At 39.7% G+C, this 25,264-nt stretch overlaps 2 protein-coding genes across 2 annotated transcripts in view; one reads left to right on the forward strand and one right to left on the reverse strand.

The window, feature by feature from the left end:
- POU2AF1 (POU class 2 homeobox associating factor 1) overlaps nt 1-25,264 on the reverse strand; it is a 67,294-nt gene that overhangs the window by 36,802 nt on the left and 5,228 nt on the right. The window lies entirely within an intron of this gene.
- On the forward strand, nt 15,424-24,438 carry LOC140661882 (uncharacterized). Its single transcript, XM_072884696.1, has 11 exons — nt 15,424-15,664; nt 18,185-18,306; nt 18,860-18,908; nt 19,182-19,225; nt 19,365-20,023; nt 21,778-21,883; nt 22,168-22,314; nt 22,525-22,585; nt 22,817-22,983; nt 23,066-23,176; nt 24,295-24,438. Exons 1-11 carry the CDS (start codon nt 15,424-15,426, stop codon nt 24,436-24,438), a joined length of 1,851 nt encoding a protein of 616 aa, XP_072740797.1.

Consider the following 25,264-nt stretch of genomic DNA (forward strand, 5'->3'; position numbering starts at 1 on the left):
CTGTGCGTTCTGGCCTTTGTAGCCTCCCTGCTTGCTACTAGTGCCCCATACAACACCAGAGTGCTTACTTCCATGGCTAGACATTTGCATGTAAAAGAAAAAGAAAAGAAGTGAAGTTGTTAGCTTATTTGCAACTACATCTAATAACCTCAGCTGTAACAAGCATCTCACCACTAGCTATGAAGGCGCCCAGCAAGAGAAGTCTCAGCAGTCATCTTCTCCCATGTACTCACCACTTTAGCAGTGAGAGCCAGCCTGCCAAAAGTGAGGCTAATTAGTAAAAAACGTTTGACACCTGATTTCCAGTGAAACTTCACTAAAGGAGGAGCCACTAATTTGCATGCAGAATATTAAGGAACAACAAAACTGTTGTGAATTCAAAAGGATTTCTCAGCAAATTCTAGTCTAATCTGCTGAGCACAAAAGTTTTCCCTTTCATGTTGATGCATCAAATGTCTAGCTAATGACGCTAAGTGAATAGTTCTCTTATTCTGACTGAAAAGCTCCCAGTGCCATCTGATGTGCATATTGCATGTTTCCTGTATATTTTATCCAGCACATCTCTGGCTGTTGTGGTTTACTGGGCTACTAGTGCACCTGCAGTTTGTTTGCGTAACGCTGCCTGTGCTTCTGACAAATTTCTATTAAAAAAAAAAAGATTATAAACAAGCTAAGCATGCTTCAGGGGGGCAGCAAAATAAAGGAAGAATCCCTTTTTGGTGCTTTAAAAAGATTATTTAAATATTTGTTTTAAGATGAACCTAAGAAAGGGACTGAGTCTGAGACTAAAGAATTTATTCCCACTTCATGGGCTAACTTTCAAGCTTTCCAATAATAGCAACAATATCAAGTGTTTTCTGAACATTTAGAATGGTTATATAGGTAGTACACACTGTGAGCTACTTGGAAGCTAAGCCCCTGGGCCTTGCAGAAGTTTGAAACAGCTTGTTGAGTCCCGGTCCATGTATTGTACTGGTACCCTTTAAAAGGGTACCTCCCGTCCCTGCACAGTACAGTGTAAAGCCTGTGGAAACACTGCTCTTAAATCTTAAAATCAGGATAGGTTTGGACACTTACAAATGGAACAGCAATTCACTCACTGAGCTCTGTTGACTTAATAATTTCCCTGCTCTTTACTAAGTGCAAATGCAAATTAAAACGTGTATGCATATAGCACTTTCTCTATAAAGACTGTTTACATGAATGCATTTAACTTGCACAGTCATGAAAAGCTGTCACCCAGTCAGGTGATACAGCTTAGCTAACAGCACTAAGTCACCATGATCTGATTGTGACTGTTGGTGCAAACCATCATGTGGTAAGGGATACAAGGTGTAGAGCTTCTAGTATTACTACATACCACATCACAAGTAGGGGATGTAGAGGTAATCACTTACAGCAGAAAAAAACCCCAAAATGTTTGGGGCCATGTCTAGCCTCTTTTAATGAATACCAGGTTCTGTCCCTTTTAGTGGCTAGCGAACAGGACTTGTGAGTTACCCAGAGACTGAAGCAATAGCCACAGATCTGAGAAGGGCTGAAACTACAGGATAACTTACTTTCAGAAAGTTTAATTCAGCGCAAAATTTAGAGCGTCCACCACTCACGAAGCTCAAGCACATTGAACACTGGAAAAAACTTGAACTTTTGTGGTTCTTAGGCGCATATCCCACATAAAGCTGGGCCTGTAGTTCCTGGATCAGGCCAAAGCTAACAACAAAAACATCAGAAATGTCCATTCACACAACACTTACACCAGTGACCACATCATCAGGGTCCCTCAAAATCAATTTAGCCATGTTGGCTTGGTTTATTTCAATGCAGGAATTACCCTGACAGATTAGATAGCTTGGTTCTTCTCATGAATTCCTTTAGTATATACAGGTGGCAAGAGGGTAAAAAAATGCACATGAAGTGGAAAAGGATGCAGAAGGACTGAGAAATGATGACAGTGTTTCTAGGGGGTCACTGTTCTCCAGAGAACTGCAGGTGGCAAGTCTCTTCTTGCTTTGCACAGGTGTAAGGCTTGTACCAGATATTTGCTCCTCCTTCAGCTCTGACTTTTTGTTCTGGAATTATTGGAATGATAACAAAGAACCTGCATATTTAATCTGTCAATTGGCATTTCTTTTACTAAGTAAATATTTAATTTTTTTCTTTTCCTTTTTTTTTAAGCAAGATCTCCTTGTGTGGGTTGTGCTGCCATTAGCCTCTTAACCCTGGATAAAGAGGAGCAAATTCCAAGCAACACCTGTATTTTTGCATTTTCTCATTTCCCTACACAAACTTACCCTCAGTCAGTTACATATCCTAGAAACTTGAGTCATCTTTCACCTCTGTTCCTTGATAAGTATATTTTTTTGGAACGTGATGCAGTTTACTGTAGGAATATAGCACTCACGCTGTGCACATTGGCTCAGTTAGCAAAGTGTTGCTGGAATCAGTGGAACTTCCCTAATTTAAAGCAGCTAAGACTGTGGTCTGAAGTGAGAAACATTAACTTTCTTGATGAGAATAAAACTTTTTCTTGTGGGATTTCCATCAGCTGGTTACTGTTCTCCAAGGGAATACTACTATGGCCCTAAAAACCCCTAGGTATCACACTGTAGAGTTGTTTGGTGTTTCCCTTTCTTCTATGTAGTCCTTAGGGGAAAGAAGGACTTGCTGACAGAGACAGGAGCTCTGAGACTAAAGAATGAAATCTTTTAAGAGCAGAAATTGTAGGGGCGGTAGCTGTAACATAAGGAAGTGGTACTGGAATTTACCCAACAATACAAATGACAAAGGAGGATTAGATGCAGGTTTGTATTCATGGAGAAATTGGGTCAGACTCCACAAGACATGAAATTATTTATGCTAATGAAATATTAACTCGCAACAAGGGAGAATATGTTGGCACTTTCATGGGAACTTGCTGCTCAAGAAAAAAATACATGTGGCAAGAAACCAACCCAAACAATCACCAGGTTAGACTGGTTTGGTCAGAGAGTCTGATCCTCAAAAGCTGACATAGCAATCATTTATTTATTAATGGCCCAAGCAAACGATATGAAATATAGCAAGAACAATCCTAAGTAAATCTCTCCTTTCACCAATAAATATATTTCCATAAAATATAACTACTCAAGTGTAGCAGCTTTCTCACTTGTCCTCTTAGACGGATTTCCACGAGACATCAGTTGTACAGAATGAAGATTTATTCACAGACTGTTATTGGAGGGCTATGAGATAGACGTTATTTTCCCCATCTGCAGTGTATGGCATGCTTTACTTGACAAAGCTTATTGGACACAAGCAATTGTAGATGACAAAAGCTGGTGTGAAATGGAGAATTTCTCTAGGAGCTCCTATCTGCAAATGAGAGGGTTTAATTTTCTGGGAAGAAAGTATGGACACAGGTGCCTGGAGGAATGAGCACAGGGTTGCCATACTTGTCTGTTCTGCATTATAACACAGAAGCTCTGGACAAACGCTCCACATTTCTGCCTGTTCAACAGCTGTAGCCAGATGTTGTCAAGCTGTTGCTATGTAGCCATTCAATAGCTGCTGTGAGGACTCAATAGTTCAAAGCCATACAACTGCTTGAACAAAACACCCAACCCACCTTTGAAATACAGCTACCAAATGCTTTATAAGCTGCCTATGCATTCAGCACACTGTGTTTTTCTTAGGCTATGGTTACTGCCACCATTTCTGGCTACCTTTAGACTTTCCTTGACTCCAATGAAAAGGGAATGCAGCTCTAAAATATAAGGGGGAAGCAATAATTGAATGTTTAGCACATTTTCTCCCCTCTGCTAAGCACCATAGCTAATTAATACACTAAATACACCCAGAACTGTGTTACTGCTTAAGTCTCAGCTCGGTAAACTGTTTAAGCACATGCTCAGCTATAACCCCATTAAGATCAGTAAGAGTTCTCTTGAAGTGCTGAACTGAGACTAATGTTCACTTTACCATCTTGTATAACTCACCAGTCTTGGGCCCCTGTGAGATCCCTGATACATCCCCATCTTATTGTGATATTTCTCCTTAAACTTTGGTCCTAAGCTTAACAAAACGTAAAGGCTTGGTTATTAAAGCCATGTCACAACAGAGCTGTGCATACATAAAACTCTTAGAGATTAGTTTATTCTGCTACAAAGGAACTGAATGCTGTTGAATAAATTTCTTAGCCCTGTTGATTAATAAGGTGTACTTCCTTATTTTTAGATAAATACCAGATGTCACAATTATTAAAGAAAACCAAAAAGCAATAATATACACAACATTGTACAAATAAAGTAGTTCAGTAATCTCAGAAATTTTACAGAGTTGTTTTTCAGGGTTCTGTTCTTATTCATTGTGTTATTATCCAGAGATTAGCATAGCAATGTCTGGATCAAATTTCATAATTAAGTGTTAACTTCAGATATCATAAACTTGATTACCCACCATAAGAGGGATTTTGTTTGCTACATCCTCTCAGGCCAGTCAGAATCTTATTAAATTCCTGCCTTCCATTTCTACAGGAAATGTTTTTTGTTGTTGTTTTGGGTTTTTTAAAAATCAAAATTATTTCCCCATTTGTAAAGTGACTGCTTTAGGTCGAGGATACAGGAAAACAGTATTTTTACTCCTGTTTCAGCAAAGGTGCGATAATACTACAAACAATGACAATAGCTCCAGCATCTCTGATCTTCCCCACTGTTGGCTGTAAAGACCCAGTATTATACGCATGCTCAGGGTAGAATTTTTTAATGTATCTCAGAAAAGTGTGATACATTTTCAGATACAATCAGCATAAATGAGATGAAATCTCAAGGAGCATAACAGGTCTAAACTAATCAGTAAAGATCCCACATCACATCTCGAATAACTGCCAAAGGGCAAAGTGACATCCTGACCCTACCCATCTCTGCAGGGGCAAGTTAGGGGACATTTGCCTGTTCTTTCCCACACCTGACCCACCTACAGTGCAAATCGCCATGCTCAGTGGCTCTTCCCCTGTTACGTAGTCTAGGCAGAACCATGCCCAACCATACACAGAGTAAGTAGCATTTTTAGGTCTGTATGAAATCACTTCTCTCTTTTCTTATGTAGCCATGGTAGGACTGCATTAAGTGACCTCAGTGGGAGTCATTTCCCTGATGCTGAAAGAATTTGGATGAAGGCCATTGGGAGTGAAATATAATCTCAGCGTATGGGAAAAAGGCTCTGAAACTTGATCCCAGATTACAAACCATTGTTGTCTTTGACTTTCAATGTATTTGTTCAGAAGGGAAAAATATATTTAGGGCCTTTATTTTCTTATCCCCACTTATGTATTACTTTAATTATTAACCCTAAAGAAGCAAATTTTTATGTAGCTAACTTGCAGTTAATAGGAGAGCATTTGCAATTTGGTCCATCTTAATTCGTGTTTCATTCAGCTGCTCTGGCTTGCTGAATGACTAATAGGCTGCCTCTCTCTCTCCAGACTCCCTGACATGCAGATATTAAGGAACATTGTTTATGTGGATTTTTTTTTTGAGATGAGAGGTTCTCTGAAGATTTGGTTGCGGAAGCATAAAGTTTCTGGCAAATATCTTCAGTGAAAGTTAGAAGTTGTTGGAATTCCTTTCAAAGGCAGTAGAAATTCAACATCAAGGGAGTAAAATATACTGGAAAACAGTTGTGTGCTAATAGAAGTGGTGTTTGCCTCACAGTCTACTATGAGAAGTTCTACTCTAGTACAGGCACCTTGAAGCTTACCTCCTACAGGGATTATAAGCAGGACTTGAAACAGCCCTTGCTCTTTATACAGAGATGCATTTGAAAACAAGTCTTCTGATATCCCACAGACAATCAAAGACCCAGAAGATTTGGAGTCCAAAAACATACCAGGTAGAGCAGAGTATAGGAGATCAGGAATCACCTGTAGGATTAAGAGTCCCTGTGTGACCCTCTCACACATAGAATTCATGTAGCTACTGAAAGAGTTTTGACTGGTGCAGTGCATTATCTGCATGAAAATCTCATAGTTACCAGTAAAATTTGCATTTTAGCATTTTATCCACTCAGTGATTGCTGCCCTGTAACCAATCCAGTGGAGAATCACCAAACTTTCTTTGTGCTTGCCAGAACCGAGTCCGTGTCAAGCCCAGCCAGATGTACTCAGTTATTCAGGCATCACATGTCTTTGAAGAGCAAACTTGATACTTTTGTAGACAAGCCTAGCTTGATGTCAAAACTGGTGCACCAAGGAACTTCATGGAATATTTAACTACTATAAACAAAAAAGTGCAAGGGCCCCAATTCAAGTAGCACATGTTTATGGTTAATGTCAGGCTAGCACTTAACTTCCTGACTTAAGTGCTTTACTGAATCCCTGCCAGAAAAGGAGACCAATGACAACTACAAGATAAAACATGGCAGAGAGCAACCTTGTACCCTTTAAGTGACATTCTCCACTAGATCACCATCAACTCTGCGATTAAGCAGAAAAATAAAGAAAACAGATTATTAAGCATTTTATAACCATCTCAGTCAAGATAGGACAAGAATGAAGAGAAAGAATTTACAAATAAAAGAACTGTATGAAAATAATCTGAAAATTTAGGGGTTTGGCGCTCAACTTCCCCATCTTTGTTCACATGGAATAACTCGCTTCTCAATGTAAGCAAGCAAAACTGTTTGAGTAGCAACAGTCTCCCAACAGAAGAACAGTAGAGCCCATGTGCTTGTGTCTGTCAGGGACAGGACTTAAAAGGTGAGAGAGACAATATTGTGAAAGAGTTGGAGAAACCAAGTATTTTGACTGGCTGCCAGCCATGTCATTGTATTTCAATAACTAAGCAGATAAATGATCCTTTAGGGGGGAAAAAAAAAAAAAAAGACTGTAAATAGAGAACTGCTCAAGTACCCAGTCTCAAAAAGAATACATGTTTGTGGCTCTAGCTCAGGGACAAAAAATATTAACCCTAACTGTGCATCCTTAAATTGAGTCTATCCTCTGCATAGTCAGCAAAAGGCCTCTATTTTACTGAAGCGTTGTTTTGGTATGGATGTACAAGTATAAATTAAATTCACACCCAGTAACAATCCCTATAAGCTGCAAGGAGACAGAAAGGGACATTTTCAAAGACATGAATGACAGGAAGCAGAACAGTTCAATCTTGAGATTCAGAAACGTAGAGATGGTAGAAGAAAGGAGGAGTAGGTATGGTATTTATAGCAAGACATTATAAAGACATTCAGAGTGAGAGCCAGTTGCCTTATTATGTGCATCTTCTGCTTGCTGAGATGCCCTGGGGTACCCAAGACATCTGCAGGGAGCTCTCAGGTGTGACACAGCACTCACAGAAGACCCACACTCTTCAAGGGGTTGTGGGACATCCAGCTCACCTAAAATAACAAGATGTCTAAGTACCTGAATCAAGCCATAGCTCACATGACAGAATCTGTACCATGTAGTCCCTTGTGTCCTACAGTACTCACATTTAAACACTGCCTTCTGTGACTCCTTTGAGATTAATAATTTCACCCAAGCTTCCACCTGGACTGTTCTGACTTAGTAACTAAGACCAGCTGCATTTTTGAAAGTGCACTGTCCCTTTCACCCTGAATTCTAGTTACAGCTCACAGTGAAACTGTCAGCTGGTTCAGAAACTAACACAAATATTTGACAAGTTTGAGTCGCCAATTTTGCAGGGAGGGAAAAGTAATAAAAATGGTATTTCTGCCATATTCCTCACTGATGTACATTTTAAAACAACATTGGGGAACACAGGAAAATCCTCGTACATCAGATTTGTTTCAACATAAAAGATTTCGACGCGCTCTTATATATTCTCCTTTATCCTGCTCCTTGCTGATCTCTTCTTGTATCTGATGTGTTTTGTTTACGAGTGAGGATTTGCTACGGTCTAATTCACAGCACCATCTAGTGACAGAACTTGGGATACCAGGAACAAAATTTTATAATGCTCGCTCTCGATTTTCTTGGCTCGGTTTTGTTTTTTAATTGTTGCAAATTAAAAGGATGATGAAAAATTAAATACAAATAGATTCTCAGTGAGTGAATGGAAGTGAAACAGTATAGATTGAGACCAACTTACTGTTTTGGTTCCCTAGTTGCACCAAGAATATTGAAGTCACTGAAGAGAGCTCATTGGTTCAGGTCTAAATGCTTTACTGAATTTGGGGATTTTTTTTTTAATATGTTCTTAAAATTCAATTTCACTTTTACAAAAACGTGCTTTAAAATGTTTCTTTAAAAAGTCAAACCTAAGTACTTGCATTTTTCCTGTGCTTTCTGCTCAAATCTCCTTCAACGAAAATAACTGTTTGAGAAAAATCACAAAACAGTTTAGGCAGCCTAAATCTGCATTTAACAAGGAACAGAAAGTGCTGAGCCCTACTTTGAAATCGTTTCACACTGGTACCCTGTAGCTACAGTTAGATGCTGGTACTCCACAATCTGAAGGTTATTTGCTTGAAAGATGAACCATCTGTGGATTTCAGAGCACAGTCAGTTTGCAAATATAATATAAAAACTGACTTTAGAGCTATTCAATGTACACGCAAAATGGATGTGTATGCGGATGGCTTTTTTTGTCCCCTGTGCCAATTCCTCTGCATAAGCAAAAACGTCTGGTTTTCATTTTAGAAGCAAAGCCCCAGAAGCCCCATAGGCTTGGTTCACACTGTTTCTGTTTTTCTACATTGAGTTAGTCCAGCCTAGCTGAGGCACAATAACCCATTGTTCCTCAATCATCACTTATATCTGAACCTAAGAGCTATATGTACATTGTTTCTAAAGGCTTCAGTGCTCATGCTGAAGGTATAAAAAGTAATGCCAAGAACATGTAAGAGCCCTGTTCTCAGTAGGTGTAACTCTGTACAGCCCTATTAAAATGTAACAAGAACATGGCCCAAGGACTAAGTAAAACGAAATATCTTAAAACACTTTTTTCCCTTCCCTAGTTTCTAAAAATTATTTTGCTTGGCCCACTAAATATTCAGATTTCCAAATGACAGTGAGGTAATAAGGCACATATGAAAAGCCTGACCCTGTGATTTCCAACAGTAACAGCATGCAGTCATGGAGGAAGAAGGTCAATTTTATCATCAGAGACATCCCTACCTCTCCAAGCATGAGGAAATGCTCTTCCCCACCTACAGTCATGACGACTCAGCCATTTGGAAAGAATGCTCAAGAAAATAGAGGGGAAATGGAAAAGTACTATGAACTGATTTCCTGTTCCACAGTATGCCAGGATGGTCCCAACACATTAAAAATACAGTAAATCTAACCAGTCCATAAGACATGACTCTACGAACCTGCTCGTGCCTGCAAACGCAGACCAATTTTTGCTAACTTCCATCAGCCCACTCCAACACCACATAAGCTGAATCATTCCTCTCCAGAGCTCAGCAGCAGGCTTACTGCTGATCACAAGCATGTTTTACTTCATCAGCTACACGTAACAGCAGACTATGATGCATTTTACTCTCTAGCCCCCATTTTAGATCCTCTGGGAAAACAACTATGTTCTGTTGACAAACCAGCATCTGCTAGTATTTCTCAGCTGAGAAAGCACAGACAAGCCGCCTTTGAAACCAGGCTTCAGAGTACACATCCATTCTCTATAGCTCCTGAAAGTTTGCTTTGGCAAAGAAAACAGAAGAGAAAAAAACAAACAAACAAACAAACCAAAAAACAGAGGAAACATCTGGAAATTTTTTCTTGCAACATCTTTCCAAGGTCTGTCTGAATAAAAAAAACTTTCTTACTGAAAAACTGGTTAGTGAGAAGCACCCAAAGGAAGACCCATCGCAATTCTCCAAATAAGAAGATTTTTCCCTTTTGTCTTTGTATACACATTACACATGCCTTCAGCTTTGCTGGATATTTGTGACAGGTGTAGGCTGGTGAAAATCTATGCCAGAAAACTGATGAATAAACAAGGTTAATACCATGCCTGGCTAATTATTTGGAAACCTGAGAAATCCTGCATAAAGTTTGGGATTAAGTGATCAATTCCATAATGGATTTGTCAAGTCAATGAAATAAAAATATACACCACTGACAGCTCATCTGTGCCCATGGGAGGTCACTGTTGCTTCATAGAATGGATCAGATGTGCCAGTTTTAGGTTAACAGTACAGTTCAGATCAGGAACACCAGCAAACCACTTTCTCTATAGCAGCTCAGAGTTTCTCTCCTTAATTACCTTTTCCAGAAATACACCAAAAAGCAAGCATACAATTACATACTTTTGAGTGGAGACTGGTACTTCTAAGAGCTGCACTAAGAGGAAAACAAATCACAGCTCCAGATGCCCTAACGCATTGAAAACAGGGAGATCAAAATAGTTTCTTCACCCTTGCTAGCCTGCAATTCTTCAAGATGTGACCACACAGCTTAGAAAAGAACTGAATGCCATCAACAATTAACTGCACCTGATCACTACATAAAATGGCATTAGGAATTAATGTCACACAGGAGAACCAGCTTTACTTGTCATGGTCTGAAGAGGTGCAAACAGTCTGGGAAATTTCTTGGTTCCTATTTATGGGGGACTGAGTAAAACTGGCAGTCTGACACAAGAGAAACTTCATCAAGGTTGAATAAAAGGTATTTCGGGTAGGTAAAATTAGTCTGAACATGCCATCTCTGTCATCACTAGGGAACTCTGAATCCAAGGAAAACATTTAGAAATAACTATGGAGCATCATTAAAAGTGAGTCAGTAGCAGACAATTCTTGGAAATTTACAATAAAAAGCATGCAAAAAGCGACAATGATAATGTCAATTACACCCTCATTACAGCTGCAACCCACTCTTACTCTCCTGCCTTCACTATATATTTTCATATTCTACAGTCAAGATCATTCTGCAGACTTCAGACAACTTCACAAGGTCTGATGCTTTCAGCCCTCAGATACATGGCTGTGTGAAGTAGGTGGAGAACCACAGCTATCTGTACAAAGCAAGTAGCATGATTTCTTCAGAACAGAAATAAGCTCTGTTGGAATTGAGCAAATAAACAGGAATCCTTCTGATACCCTCCCTTCTCAGGAAAGATGGTCATTACTAGAGAAAGCATAGGTGAGATGTCATCTTATAGCATCCCTAAGGAAAGGCAGAATGCCTTTAGAAGGCACAACATATGAAAACTGACCTTGTCCATGTCCTATGTTCTATTTCTGTCACCTAAAGGCAAAGCAGAGCATGAATGGTTACTGAAAGAAAATAATAACCACTAAGTGAAAATATATCATCTTTCATCTAACAAATCTGAAGATTTCAAAGCCATAGGAAAGCAGGACATCAGTTACCAGAACAGGCATTCTAAGGAGATCTGAATTACTGTGATTGGTAAGAGAAATTAATTTTGTCTTTCAACACAGTTTTGTACTGCAGCAAGAGGTAAGTAGAGTTCATATTTCACAGTCATCGAAATGGCTAAGAGCTGCTCAGGTTCACTTGCTCAGCACCGACATCTGTTATTATAGTTTGTTTCTTTCTGAAGCATCATACACAGGCCACTGTCAGCAGACATCCCAGATGCAATTACCCAATGGCGTGTCTCAGCATAGCTAATTAGGTATTTCTGTTTACTATGAAAATGTGAGACAAACTTGATAGTAATGCCACTACCCCATTTCACTGCCAGCATGGATGCAAGCTGTTAGAAGTATGCACATCTAGAGTACAGCATAATTTAAGCGTTCCATTGAGGGCATGCAAATGGAACCTCTGCAACAGAGCCCTACTTCCCAGGAGAGATACTCAGAAGAAGGAAAAATCCACACATGTTCTGCACTAGTTCTGAATTTTATACAGCTTCATTATTCACTGAGTGCCTTTTAAGTTACTAGTCATCCATTTAGTTCAAGATCTATTTACACAGTATGATGTTCACCTTTAAAGAGAATTATATGCATAATTCTCTTTAAAGAGAGATTGATAGTTTGATAGACAGTTGATAGTTTATTTGTATTCTAATCAGACATTGAAAGCACGTGCAGGGGAAAGCCTTATGCTTGCTTTCTACATTAGTGCAAATTAAGACCTCCATCTCCTGATCCCTACATATGTGAAAGAGAATAATAAAGGAAACCTTTGCAACAAAGGATTTCATAGTCAGGTGAGTTAACAGTTGGCAAGACAACAACATCTAAAGGGAAAGACAGACAAACACCTAACCCAGCAAACGCCGTTAAAGTGGGTGTGTGCGCTAAAGAAACATGTAGCAACAAGGGATGAAGGAAGCCAGAGAGCATTCATCCCACATCCGAAGATATAAAAGGAGCTCTACCCACTGGCAGCATAACTTGAAAGTTTACATGGAGACAGATTTGCAGAGCTGCCCATCACAAATCAGTTGGAAAGGAATTGCTTTAATTACAGTTACCCACTAGGAACTTCCAGATGGTGAAGGCCATTTTTGCTGAAAATACTACATCAGTAACCAGAATACCTAAATCAGTATACCAATAATTACATCAGTATACCTTAAAAAAAAAAAAAAATCCCCCAACACACAGATCTGGCATGCAATTTTTCCTACAGGGGAACGTAAGCAGAAGACGGGAAGTGCAAAACAGTCTTTCCTAAAGGTTCAGGCAGCTCTGTTTATGACCAAACCTGTGTTTTGACTTCATCCCCTTCCCCAGATGACTGTCACTGAAGACCTATACCCAAACGTTCATACTTGTATCCTCATTTCTTACATCTTCAATGCTTGAAATCTTCTCCTTTTCTTAGAATAGATAGTATGGGGTAGGTTAAAAAAGCAGAAATCACTAAAACTGTGGAAGATAATGAAAATATTCTATGCCCATGGGTAGAAAATACTTTTCCCAGCCCAGGGTAATAAGCTAAATAGTTCTGTGCATAGCTATAGGAATCAAGAGGTACCAACTGAAGCAGTATCTACAGATCCTAGAAAGGCGTATTTGCAATCTCTCTGGTTGCTGTGCATGCGGAAACTTGCCTTGCCACGATGCATACAGGAGGACATGATGTAGCATTATTAGCGGGTCCAAATTTAAAATTGCTATGGAAAAGACAGAGATGAAGCTGTAAATGGGCAGCTCATTTCCAGTAGTACTTGTTTATAGAATAAGGCTCATAAGAGCTCTTTGAAATCAGACTAACAAAGTATTCGCTTAAAATATCAGGTACCTATTGAAGTTGGAAGCAGAAGAATCACAAAATTCCCAGTTAAAAAAATAGAAAGCAATAGAGACCGTTTCTTGTAGTGGCCACATTCCAAGGTTTTTGTTGCTAGTTTTGGAAATCTGGTTCTCTTCTCATGGCTACAGGGATGCATTTTGGTCCTTTCTGTACCATAAAAACCAGGCTAATTCCTGTTTTCACTGTGAACGTAATAGCATATCATAAACAAGCAGTGAAAACTATCCAATATATGGGTTGGACTATAGAAGAGAATAAGAAGATGAGAAATCTCCGGTGCGATTTACTGCCCAATAAATACGATGATTCACCACAGTAATTTCCTGTTTGCAGTAGGCCAAATTCTCCCACCTATACAAGTGTTGAGTAGTTCCTTAAATGATGCCTCATCCTACTGATTTGAACAGTACCATTTACAGAATAACATACTGTTTCATGTCACTAAGGAACTGGACTCTGGCTCCAGCTTGTTCTAGACTCATACAATCAACAAGACAAAGTGAGTGAAACTGAGGGAAAATATTTACCATAGCAGAGCAGAATGCATCCTTAGTTAAAAATAGACTTTCTTTGTGGCTGTCTCAATGTCAGAAAGGTAAATAACCTTTTAATTTCAGAAATCTCCTTTAACAAATCACTTTCCTTAAGCAAACTGGTTGCAATCCACTAAGGAAGAAACTGGAATATTGGCTCTCTACATGTCCTTAATCCCTAAACACAACCTACAGATCCCTATGGATTTCACAGGAATAAAAGAGAGCTGCCTTGCCCTTGTTAATTGAAATCATGGGCAGCCATGCAAAGATGTGGACTCATTAGCCATGCATCTCCCCTATGCCTTCATGTTTTTCAGATCCAAATGTAGTAACGTTACTAGATAGTGAGATCTGTGGGGCAGGGAGCCAGGTAATAGCCTTCCCAGTGCTACTGCAATGCAGATTGGTTCCTGATTCTACGCTTGTTCTACAAGTGTCAAATCTCCTGGCTTTAATCAATACCTAAATAATTCTTTTAACATCCTTGAGACTGGAGTTATTACCCTCAGTACAGAGAAAGCGGGAGGCAGAGGATTGTGCAGGTCTTTAGAGAGGAGTCATTACCCAGTTTAAACTAAAACACATATGTAACATTGTTCTTTTAACTTGCTCCAGAAAGTCTGGCTGCTTTCTGCTGAGACTGATATATAAGATGATTCTGCTTGGGAGTAAAGCTGGAATGCTTTCCAAGATACAGCTAAGGAAGCTGCTGCATTTGATAAGCATTGTAATCTTTTTCCAAACTAGGTACTTGAGAGAAATATCTGCTTACTGAGTTGAAATAGCATAGCCCACAAGTAGGATTGTACAATGAAACATATTTCCCAGGGACACAAGAATGGAGTTTAAATCTGGTACTGAAGTCTCTTTGTGACAAGGAAATAGACATCCTACAAGAAGAGTACCCATCCAAATAGCTTCTTAATCCTATTGAGTTTTAATAGTTGCACCTGTCACAATATTTAAGAATCCTTCCTTGCTAAAAAAACAAACAAACACCCCCCCCCCCCCCCAATAGAAACAATATTAGCCTTAATGGAGCACATAGCACTTCTCTCTCTTCACAGATTCAAAGCTATGCAGATTGTAGGGTATGTCTTTTCTTAGCTGAAATTTTGTGTTTAAGGGAAGATTATTTATTTTTGCTTCATGAAGGCTGTGAGCAACAGGTCCTCCTACACAGCCTTGGAAAAACTGCCTTTTTTTTTTTTCCCTGTCAACTAGTCTAAGTCAGAGGTTGCTTTTCCCTACTCATGCCATTTGCAGTAAATCAACCAGAGTTTAATTTTTCTGTTTTGTACCTAAGTAAAAATATTTTTCCACTTGTACTCAGTCTCTTCTTGGGAAAAGGAATTTCTTCATCAGCTGCTGCAGATTATTAGGAAAGAGGGTGGGGCCTTCCCAGGCTGACGTCCTTCAAGCCATACCTGAGTATAAAGAGCAAGGGAGGACTGCAGCCAAGAAACTCTCAAAAGCTATTTCCAGTGACTGCTGGGATTCCAAGGCTGGCTTTATTCTGCAACTGCTATAACTTGCTGCTAAAAAGAGAAGGGGGAAGCTGGACCCAGCTCATAGTGGCTAATTACATTGGAGAATTAAATACGATTACCATATTCTCAATGTGAACCTGGATTGAATTTTTTTTTTTTTTTAAACAGAACCGAATAAGCATTTTTCCTCCCCTCTTCCTTTTCATCTTTTTCTACATGTGCAGTGGTAATGTTGCAAACAGTCTGCATGAGTCCTGAACTACTGGTCAATCAAAACATCAGTGAAAATGAAATCTGTGGCTATAGTCCAGGCCAGGGATCTCCACTGCCTGGAGAAACTGCCAGTCCCAAAAGCTATTTTCAACAGAGCCCATCGTTGCCAGACTCTGGATTAACTGAATTTAATGTTGCGAGTCCCAAGATCTACCCTCCTCCTTCAGGTAAACCTCAAGAGACGTCTGCTTCCACTGGTAAGATCAAATCTTTATTCACATTTTCTATTTTATGCAACACTATTATGCTTCTTTTGCAAAATGATAAAGTACACTGACTTGCAACTCCTTTTGTGTGAGCAGAGCACTGTACTAACAGTAGCACATATTAAGCTTCTGTGGCAATACTATCAATGATGTACGGCACAGTCTCCTACTCGTGTCTTGTTTTTATTTTGTTGTGGTCTGCTGTTGAAGTCAGAAATTACTCTGTTTTGTAAAGGATACTCAATATTCCATCATTTCTGTCTATCTCTAGCATTTTGCTGCTCATTTACGTTTTGAATTGCAAGTTTGGTTCTGAATCGAACAGCAAGGTAATAGATATGACCTTCTGAGTTATTAACATTACAAAGTCATATGAAAGTGTGTTTGGTGAATCATCATCTTTGCAGAGTACTTCAATTTCAAGGATACATCTGGGCATGTGATCTGATCCATCATATAGCATTTTTACTGTAAAATAGCTTGAAAGATAATATATTAGCAATTTTGGGGTTTTTTTATAAAGCTTTTCAGAGAGGCCTTTAAAATACTCTACAAAGAGTAGATAATTCATTGTCAAAACACCAGTCTAAAAAAATAATTATTCCCATTTCTAGAGTAGTCTGAGGAATAAACTATGTTTTTTGAGGTCCCAATGTTCTAATTATTCAGTGATAACTTAAACATTCAGAAATGCCAGAAATCTTAGCACAAAATGACGATGCAATATATATTCAGAATGCACTATTTGCTACTTGGGATTCAACACCCTCCTGCTGAAGGGGTGTCAGTCTCTCATTGCCTGGAGCAGGTAAGAGAAACAATATCACACAACTAGAAACCTTATCTTGTGTGGCTGGTTTCCATGCCAATATTGCCTGCTCTGAGACATCTGAAGTCTGGGGAGGTACACCATTCCCATCTGTTGAGCTCCTACAGTTCTCCTCCACGGGACTTAGCCAGCCAGACTCCAGCAGCTGCTACAGAGCACATACACAGATTTTGGTCAAGGAGGAATATTGGTACAGGCACCTCATGTTTTACTTAATGCTGACTGCTCCTGTAACAGGAACTGCTTACCCAAGCTGCATAGACCTTTTTCATTTCAGGCTGCTGTGCTATTTAATCATAAGTGTGTTTTAATCACAAGTGCTGTTTTCATTCCTCATGCCATGAGCTGCTCTAGGAAGAGAAGCTTCTCTCTGCTCAGCAAGCATTGCTGCCGGATGACTCCTTATTCTCAATAGCCCATACTCTGACTCCCAACACTTGGGCTTCTTTGGAACAGTGGCCTTCTATATGGTGTGTTTTATGTGCTAACCAATTGGGAAGACCCTGAACTAATGCAATAAAGTTATCGTTTTATAATGACAATAGATATTACTGAATGCATTCTATATGAAGAAGATCATTCTCAAGGGCGGGGGGCGGGGTGGGACACAGTGTTACATAAAAGGTATTTCAAAAGCAATGCATTTAAGCTCCTAATCTGGGCAAGTCTTTCAAGTTTGAGGATTCAAGTACAAGATGCAAGAAGACCTAACACAAACAATTACAGAGCAGCTTGTTTTGATGAAGCTTGTTTGGACAGCTATATATAGTCTCAAATAACTATTTCATTTCACTACAGAAAATGATTGCTTCCCTTTGAATCACACCACATTGACTTCCAAACACATCAAGAACCGTTGGAGAAAGACATTGGACATGGCATCACTATCTCATTTCTTAAACAGTTCTGTTCCTTATTGTTCCACTGATACCAATACAACAAACCACAGGACAGGAAACTGCAAAGACAGATTTACTACAGCAGATGAAAATTAGACCATGACTAAGAGGGGCAGTAACCTAAACAGTGTTGACATGTTCCCCAAAAGCAATCATGTGCTCTAAGTCAGTATGGTACCCCTGAGCCAAAGGGCACCAAGAAAAACTGCCCAAGGCCAAGTCTCAAGATTGTATGTTTATTTCTGCACTACTGAAAGCTCTAAAGCAGAAACATCCAACTTCTTTTCCTTCTTTTTCCCCAATCATCCATCCGAATTTCCTTCTGCATTGCTACCCTGCCTTTATTGTCCTCTTTCCAGCTTCAGTGACACATTTACACTTGAGACAGTCTCCTCTCCTTTCACTCAAAAATGAAACTGTCCCTGCACACTAAAGACAACAGCCTTCATGTGGTAATTTGCAGGTTAACTCAGCTCTCTGCTTATGCCCTCAGACTGAAGATCCCACAGCCATCTTTGGGGTTTGTTTTTGTTTTGTTTCTTAAGAAAAGAATTCCCTTTGTGAGGCCTCACAGTCTGTTGTAGCCTGAGAAGCAATGCATTAAAGTAATTGTTAAGCAGGAAGTAGGCCAGAGCTAAGGAACATGTAGGGTGATGTGGAAATTTCCCACAATTGATGATGAACATCAGAATCACAGGCCATCTCTCAGGGTGACCTCATCCTCCCACTATTCTATAACAGCTCAGAGAATTATGTTTAAGCATCATGTTATGACTTTTCCAGACTCTGGACTTAGCTCTGATCCCCCTCAGAAGCGCTACATGGGTGTGAGAGTAAAGATGCCAGTACGGGAATTACTGAGAAAAATTCGGCTTTCCAAAGGCCTGGACCCAGCTCACAGCCAGGTGAGGACTCTTGAGTTTAGAAAGGTTGCTCCCAGAGATGTAGCATCCTGGTGCATGCACGTCACACTCCCACTCTGCCAGTGTTCTGGAGAGGTTACACCTACAGCTCCTGCCTCTTCTATCCACCAAATTAATGCTTTTGATGAAGGTGGAGAATATACCAAATTTTAAACAGGCTGAGGGCCTGTGCTGGGAACATTTCTAAGGCAGTGACTGCAAGAACCCATTCGTGCAGTACACGTCATGCAATCAAGCCAAAGATGGCCCAAGAACCAATAATAATTTTTCTCTAGCAACCCAGATTTCTGAACAACCTGCAAAAACATCCCAAGAAGCTGAAAGAAACTCCCAGATACCTAGTCTGTTGTAAATATCTGTATAAGGCTGCCATGAATTACCCACTCCTGAAAATTTATTCACCTGCAGTCTCTGCTGTGCAAAGTACATGGCGCAGGACACAATTTACTTTGTTCGTGTTACAATATTTGCCACTGTTTCATCTTCTCTTATGTGCAAGCATCTCAATTTGAGTTGGGTGTTTTTGTCTCCTCAGGAAGCCTCATTAATGAAGATGGTAACCAAAGGATCCTCAGGAAAAACAGGTTAGCAAACTCCTCTCTTGGTAACAGAGCCTCCTTTCCCAGTAGGATCATCACTGTTAGGTACCCAAAGAGCTGGACTACTTCTCTCCTATGGTCAGTGACCCATGCTGGTTCCTAGCTCCCCTCAAATTACAAGGGCAGGCCAGCTGTGCACCACCACCATATATGTGTTATCTATCTGTAATCTGGGGCAAAATTTCTGATAAGAATATCTTCTGTATATATCTCTCCCCCCAACTCAGAATTGCTTATTTCTTCCTTTCTTTCCAACAGAAAAGAGAAGAGTTCACCCTTATACAGAGAAACAGCTTAGACAGGTATGTATAACACCTTCAACTCTGTGCTGCCAGCCTCCTCAGGCGTATTTCATGTTATATCACTGAGTGAGAACAGGACACTTCATGTCTGATTTCCCTCCCCCACCTTCCACCCTCCCTGTTTTTGTTGCTGTTTCAGAGCAAGCAGAGCATTGGGCAAACGCTAAAAGGCTTAGAGGACCTCGATATCCTGGTGGAGGTTCTGCAGGAAGATTTGAACAAAAGCCAGTTGAAGAAGGAGTCTCTGCATTCTGTGCCAGATGGCTTTTGGCAGGGCTTCTCCACAGATCTGCAAGCCTCTCAATGGGAAACTGGAGGAAGCAAACAGGCAGCTGGTGGCCTGCAGGAAAGACGCCACAGCTTAACCAAGTTGCGTTCATACTGTTGTTTTAAAGATTTCAACTCAGTATTGCGGGGAGAGGTACAGACTTCTTTTCATGGTGATCAGAAAAACATGCAAGAGTCCAACTCACCAGGAATATTCCCAAGGACAAGTGAGAAAGAAAATAGCTGGTGGATACAGGATGCATGTACAAGTGCCCAGAAAGATTTCCCGAGGCATTCTTCACAGAACACATCTCTGCACTTTAACCCATCAGGAGGCTGTTCAGAGGTGCTTCTGGAAGATAATACAGGCTCTCCAGACATTGAGGAACATTTGAAGTTGACCCCAATTTCTTTCACACAGCAGGATCTCTCTGCCATCTCTTTCTTCCAGTTCCAGCTACACAGGGAAGAAAGTTTACTGAGAAATATCCCAGCGGACAAACTGCTTGCACCTGATGAAAATGGCAACAGGTCTCCAGTTTTTCTATTGAAATATATTAATTTCTATTTCCTGGGGCATCACTTGTCCTGAGGCTTTGCTCTAACTTCAACTGCTAGTTTTGGGCACACCTGTAGCAAAGGCTTCCTTGCTCAATGGGAAGCTCAAACTTGCCTCAGTACATACAGTTTTAGGCAGATAGTAAAAATAGAAAGATTCCATATTTGCAGTAGTATTGCCAAACTACAGCAGACATCAGGACAAAACCAGACTGTTAACAATATTAAAGACTGAGTTGTATATGTAGGTATTCACAAGAAAATTAAAATCAAGCAAAACAAGTAATTGCTACTGAAAAAAAAAAAAAGATATGCAAAAGAGATCTTTTACATGCTGCAGACACTCTCAGGGTAATTGTATTATTAGTTGGTAATAAAAACGCGTGGGAGGATTACGCCAAAACATACATATGCTGCTAGTCTAGAGCATAGACTTCCAAAGAACTGGGAGTGGCTGTTTTGTTAGAAATGAAATGAAAGCAAAGGTTTTACTGATCCCATTTTCCCTAGAATGGCATGCTTATAGAGAAAATAGCTGTTTATTAAAAAAAAAAATAAAATCTCTTATTAGGTTCTCTTGAGATCAATTCCTGTTCATATAGACAATCCTGTTCCCAATTTAAAGTATTTATAGCCCACGCAGGGAAAGCTAAACACAGCATTGTTCTTTTCCATGAAGTACCATGTTCCATTCAGAATAATGATTTTCAGTGCAATAATAAAATTACAGACTTCACTTTTCAGCAATAATGTAACTGTAATCAAGTTACAATAAGCCACCCACTACCATATTTCCTGCGTATTTTTTAAACAATACAGAAAAAATTCTTACACATGAACAAAATTAATCACAATTAAGAAATTAAGACATTTGTCCTACCATGTTTCTGTAAAATTCACAAGCTAAAATTTCCAGCAGCCCACTTACCTCTATGAAGCATTTAAACATCAGATTACGTGCTCAAAAGAACATACGAAGGCAGGACTACACACCAAATAAGCTAACTCTGAGTCCTACTGAATGGTGAACAATATTAGTTACTGTGTCAAAAAACCCATTTAAAAAAAAAACAACAAACGAACAGAAACAGCAATAAGTGTTAGACTTATTCAGACATCTTCAAGGATATCATGCTACAAGACAAAGGGGAAATAAATAAATAAAAGCAATATCTGCTTTATTTTTTCCTCTGGGGGAAAGGAAGACATGCCCAAATTTACAAGAAAAAAAAAAAGTCTTTTTCAGGATGAAATTCAGGAGAAACACTTGTACTATTTTGAGTAGTTCAGTGAGACTGACAGAAGAAATTGAGCTCTCCTCCTCCACAGGACTGAATTACAGTTTGGAAATACTTCTTTTAAGTGCAAGAGGAGGGTTTCCCTTCTCTTGATTTTTAAGTATCTTACGCTCTTTTCCCTGTACTGAAGGACGCTTAAAAAAGGAGGAGGAACTAGAGGTTGTTAGCAAAAAGGAATCATGGAGTAGCTCCTGGAGAGGAGAGGAATGGCATAATAGCAAGAAGGGAGGACCAAGAAATCCTGGCAGACAAAATCAGCAGCTCCATTATTAATATAGAGACTAAATAGATTAAACACTTAAATATCCCAAGATTTTGGCATTTATGAACCTTAACATTTCATGTTTTAAAATGCATTCTCACTGTTAATTTCCAGTATTTTAACCACTGCTTTATCTTCTAATTGTTTAAAACTGTGTTCTGTTCCAGGCTGCTGCACAAGGCTGTTGCTCAGGGAAGAAGAGCTCTGACTTACGCACTTGCACAGAGATTTGCATCCCTAAATAAGATCAACGAGAAGGATGCAGAGAAACGGGTAGGATGCTAACTTGCCAAGAATAGGGTCATTTTCTATCACATGCAAATGTCTTTCAAACCCCAGTCAAGCACCAAGCATCCTTTTGGACAAGGTGTGGCTACTGTCGTTGCAAAGAGGGGAAAGCAGGAACAGGGTGGCAGTGATCTGCATAGAGCAAGTATTAGCATGACTGGGAACAGAACTCAGAGTCCCAACTCCCCACCTCATCCTCTAACAAGCATTGTTGTTTTAAAACTATTTTTGCCTTTCACAACAAGTTTCTTCCATTCTTCTCTTCTTAGACTGCATTACATCTTGCTGCAGAAAAGAACCAACATCTGATGGTGAGTGACCTGATATCCCTAGGAGCTAATGTCAATGAACAGGACAGTTTTGGGAAAACTCCACTCCACCTCTGTGCAGAGAATGGATATTTGAGAGTTTTAGAGGTAAGCTGGTCATTTATGTTGTACAAAGACATGTGCAAAGGTAGAGCAAAGACAACAAATGCATGTTCCTTTCTTTAAAATACACAAGGGTTTTCCATACCTGAAAGTTAGCTTTGGTCTGATGTGGTTAAAGAAAGATGGAGTTGGGGAAGGAAGGGGTATTTTGGCACTGCCAAAAACCAGGACTTAACTCAATCTTCTTCATTTCAGGTTTTGAAAAATTGCAAAAACAATGGTGTGTGTGTGGAAGTGAATCTGACTGACCATTATGGTAAGAAGAAAGCATAGATGCTTAGTGTAGACTCCAAAAGTTTCAGACTACAGATTTTTATCTAGGCCAAAGAATGTTCAATTTCATGTTTAAAACTGAAAGGTCTAGGAGGAGAGCCAATCAGTCTTAATAGGGCACCCCCTTACAATTAGCCAAGCGTGGGATGGTTTACTCCAGTGAGGTGTTCTAGCACTGGATTTGTTTGACTTCTCTGTGGTTTGTTCTGTTCAGGTTTAACACCACTACACTGTGCTGCTCTTGCCCACACTGTCTTAGTTACGGAATCTCAAAAAACTGACATCGATACTGACATGGGAAGGTTTCTCAGACTACGCAAAGATCAAATTCTTGAGGGAATTAACTGCTTATTACAAATGGGAGGAAAGCCTGATTTGCAGGTGAGGACCAGCAGCAGGCTGTTTACTGTGGCCTTAGGTTTTCTTATTCTTTCGCAATCACAGGTTTCACTGTCATTTGCAGGTACTAAATTCACGTCAGATTACCACTGCCTATTTAAAAATTGAGGACAACACAGAACTCATGTGTTTGCTTCAGACTTATAAACCTAAGGGACAGAACATTCTTCAAGAGGTAACTATGTATAGCTACTTTTACACAGGCTCTAGCATTTGTACCCAAGAAACTAAATGCACTAATGTAAGCTGTACCATCTTGTAAACATGGTAGATGATGCTCCCAGGCTTGCCCTGTCTTGCATAGGGCAGAAAATCCCTTTTTCAGGGAAAAAGCACTGTACGAGCGCTTACCACGCTTGGTCCCATCCCAGCTCTAGGGACTGCTATATTTGCTGTAATTTAGAGCAGCCCGGTTGCATGCAGGTGCTGCCAGCATACCGCTCACACCTGTCCCCAATCCAAACTCCTCCTAGCAACAATGCCTTCATTTCCAACATTTTACAGCACCCCAAGCCAGGTAGAGGTATCTCAGAAGTAACACCAGGGGAATTCTTCCTCTGCTGATAAAGGAATGCTACAGACCCAAGGATTGCCACTACATTCGGTTACCTTCAGCCGCTTCTTAAAAGAGAAAGAGCTCATTTTCTCTGTCCCTTAGAACACACATTCAACACCAAAACTACTCAAAACCTGCATTACTGAGCCAAAGATAACCAGATTATCCAGTGGGTATCAACATCTCTTGCTAAATTTTTGGTGCAGGAAACAAGACACCAGCACTGAAAAGCAGAAGCTTGAGTGCTTAACAGAGGACTAAGTTTCTAGGGTGAAATTCTGCTCTATTGAAATAATGCAATATCAACCATAGATTCCAGTATTCTTGTCCAAGATTAAGCAAATATTCAGTACTTAAAAGTTACAGCCCTCTTACCTTTTCTAGAGTCTTTTTTGACTCTGTCAAATAAGAGTTCCCACCAGTGTACACGTACAGAAACCGATAATACAATAAGATTTCAATTAGAAATACAGACTTAAAGGCACATTTCAAGTCATTTAGGAACCTCTTCTTAACAGTTATGCTCTGTAGCAGATAAAACACAGCAGAAAAAAATAACTTCAATCCAGCTCATTACTGACTGACTGAACTGAGGGTGAACTTGCCACCCTCTCCAATCTTATAGTAAGGGGAAGAATCTAGGCTTTGCATGTCAAAACCAGTACAGTTTCTTGACACAAAGCCTGCATCATTGTTAATGCTGGAAATTTACTGTTCTGTTTTTTTCACCTGTATAGAGTTACAGTTTGCTGGATGCTCCGAGAAGAATGCCCAGTACCTCGTCACCAGATAACTTTTCTGAACTTTTTTCCATGTCACCTTTGGACCTCTTTGACATCATCCTTAAAGGTATTTCATGGTGGGAAATTGATTTTACCTAGTTGAGGTCTTTGTAACTCAACAGCTGTAATGTAGTAGTGAGCTCCAGTACCTTCCCTGCACTGTTATATAACAATTAATCATCAGTTCATGTGGAACTGATGGAAAAGATGCCCAGTGACTTATAATAGACTTCGGATTAACTCCAGAGTTCTGCACAGAAACTCTTTTGCTTGCAAAACTCCTTACTCATCCAAAATCAAGTAGAAAATAGGGCAATAAATATGTAGCATTAGAAGGAACACTTAGCTGAATTGAGCTGAATATTTGTTTGTTTATTGCCTTGCAGGGAAATGCTGATAAGGCTCATTATCTGCACCTCATGGTCCATGTGCTGCAACTGTTGCTGAAGAATAGACAGAGAACAGACAGTAAAAGTCTTCAAATGTATTATAGCTTGAACTGACTGTTGAAAATATCTCCTCAGTACCCAGAATTAAAGAGTAAACTAATAAATGGGAAAAAGCCTCAAGTAAGGTTTCAACAGTATTAGGCATTCAGTGTTAGATACTCCAGTAAATGAATAGGTCTTAATTTTCTCACAAAGCTGAGCACTTGTACTTCTCTTTTGAAGTCCATTTGAGTTGTAGGTGTTCTACATCCTGAAGCTCTAGTAATTTTTTAATGCAGGTGCCTGGCTTAAGAAAAAAACCCCATTTTAGCCATTCAGAGCCTAGTCTTGAGGGTACCAGTGTATGATTAGTTTCTACAATCTGAACTTAGTGTTCAGATTTGCTGAAAATCTCAGGCAATATGTAATTTTAAACATGAGCTATGGGAACTCAGAATCTGATGGGCTATATTTAATACTTTCTGCAGTCTGGCTCT

This window comes from Ciconia boyciana, chromosome 20 (assembly GCF_034638445.1).
Source record: "Ciconia boyciana chromosome 20, ASM3463844v1, whole genome shotgun sequence".
NCBI classification, from domain to species: domain Eukaryota; kingdom Metazoa; phylum Chordata; class Aves; order Ciconiiformes; family Ciconiidae; genus Ciconia; species Ciconia boyciana.

What these genes read in the sequence shown, in the direction of transcription:
- LOC140661882 (XM_072884696.1), top strand. Translation starts at nt 15,424, where the DNA reads ATGTTGCAAACAGTCTGCATGAGTCCTGAACTACTGGTCAATCAAAAC. An exon ending in AGAAGGATGCAGAGAAACGG is followed by an intron (nt 21,884 to 22,167) that starts GTAGGATGCTAA and finishes TTCTCTTCTTAG; the next exon opens with ACTGCATTACATCTTGCTGC. An exon ending in GAGGAAAGCCTGATTTGCAG is followed by an intron (nt 22,984 to 23,065) that starts GTGAGGACCAGC and finishes TGTCATTTGCAG; the next exon opens with GTACTAAATTCACGTCAGAT.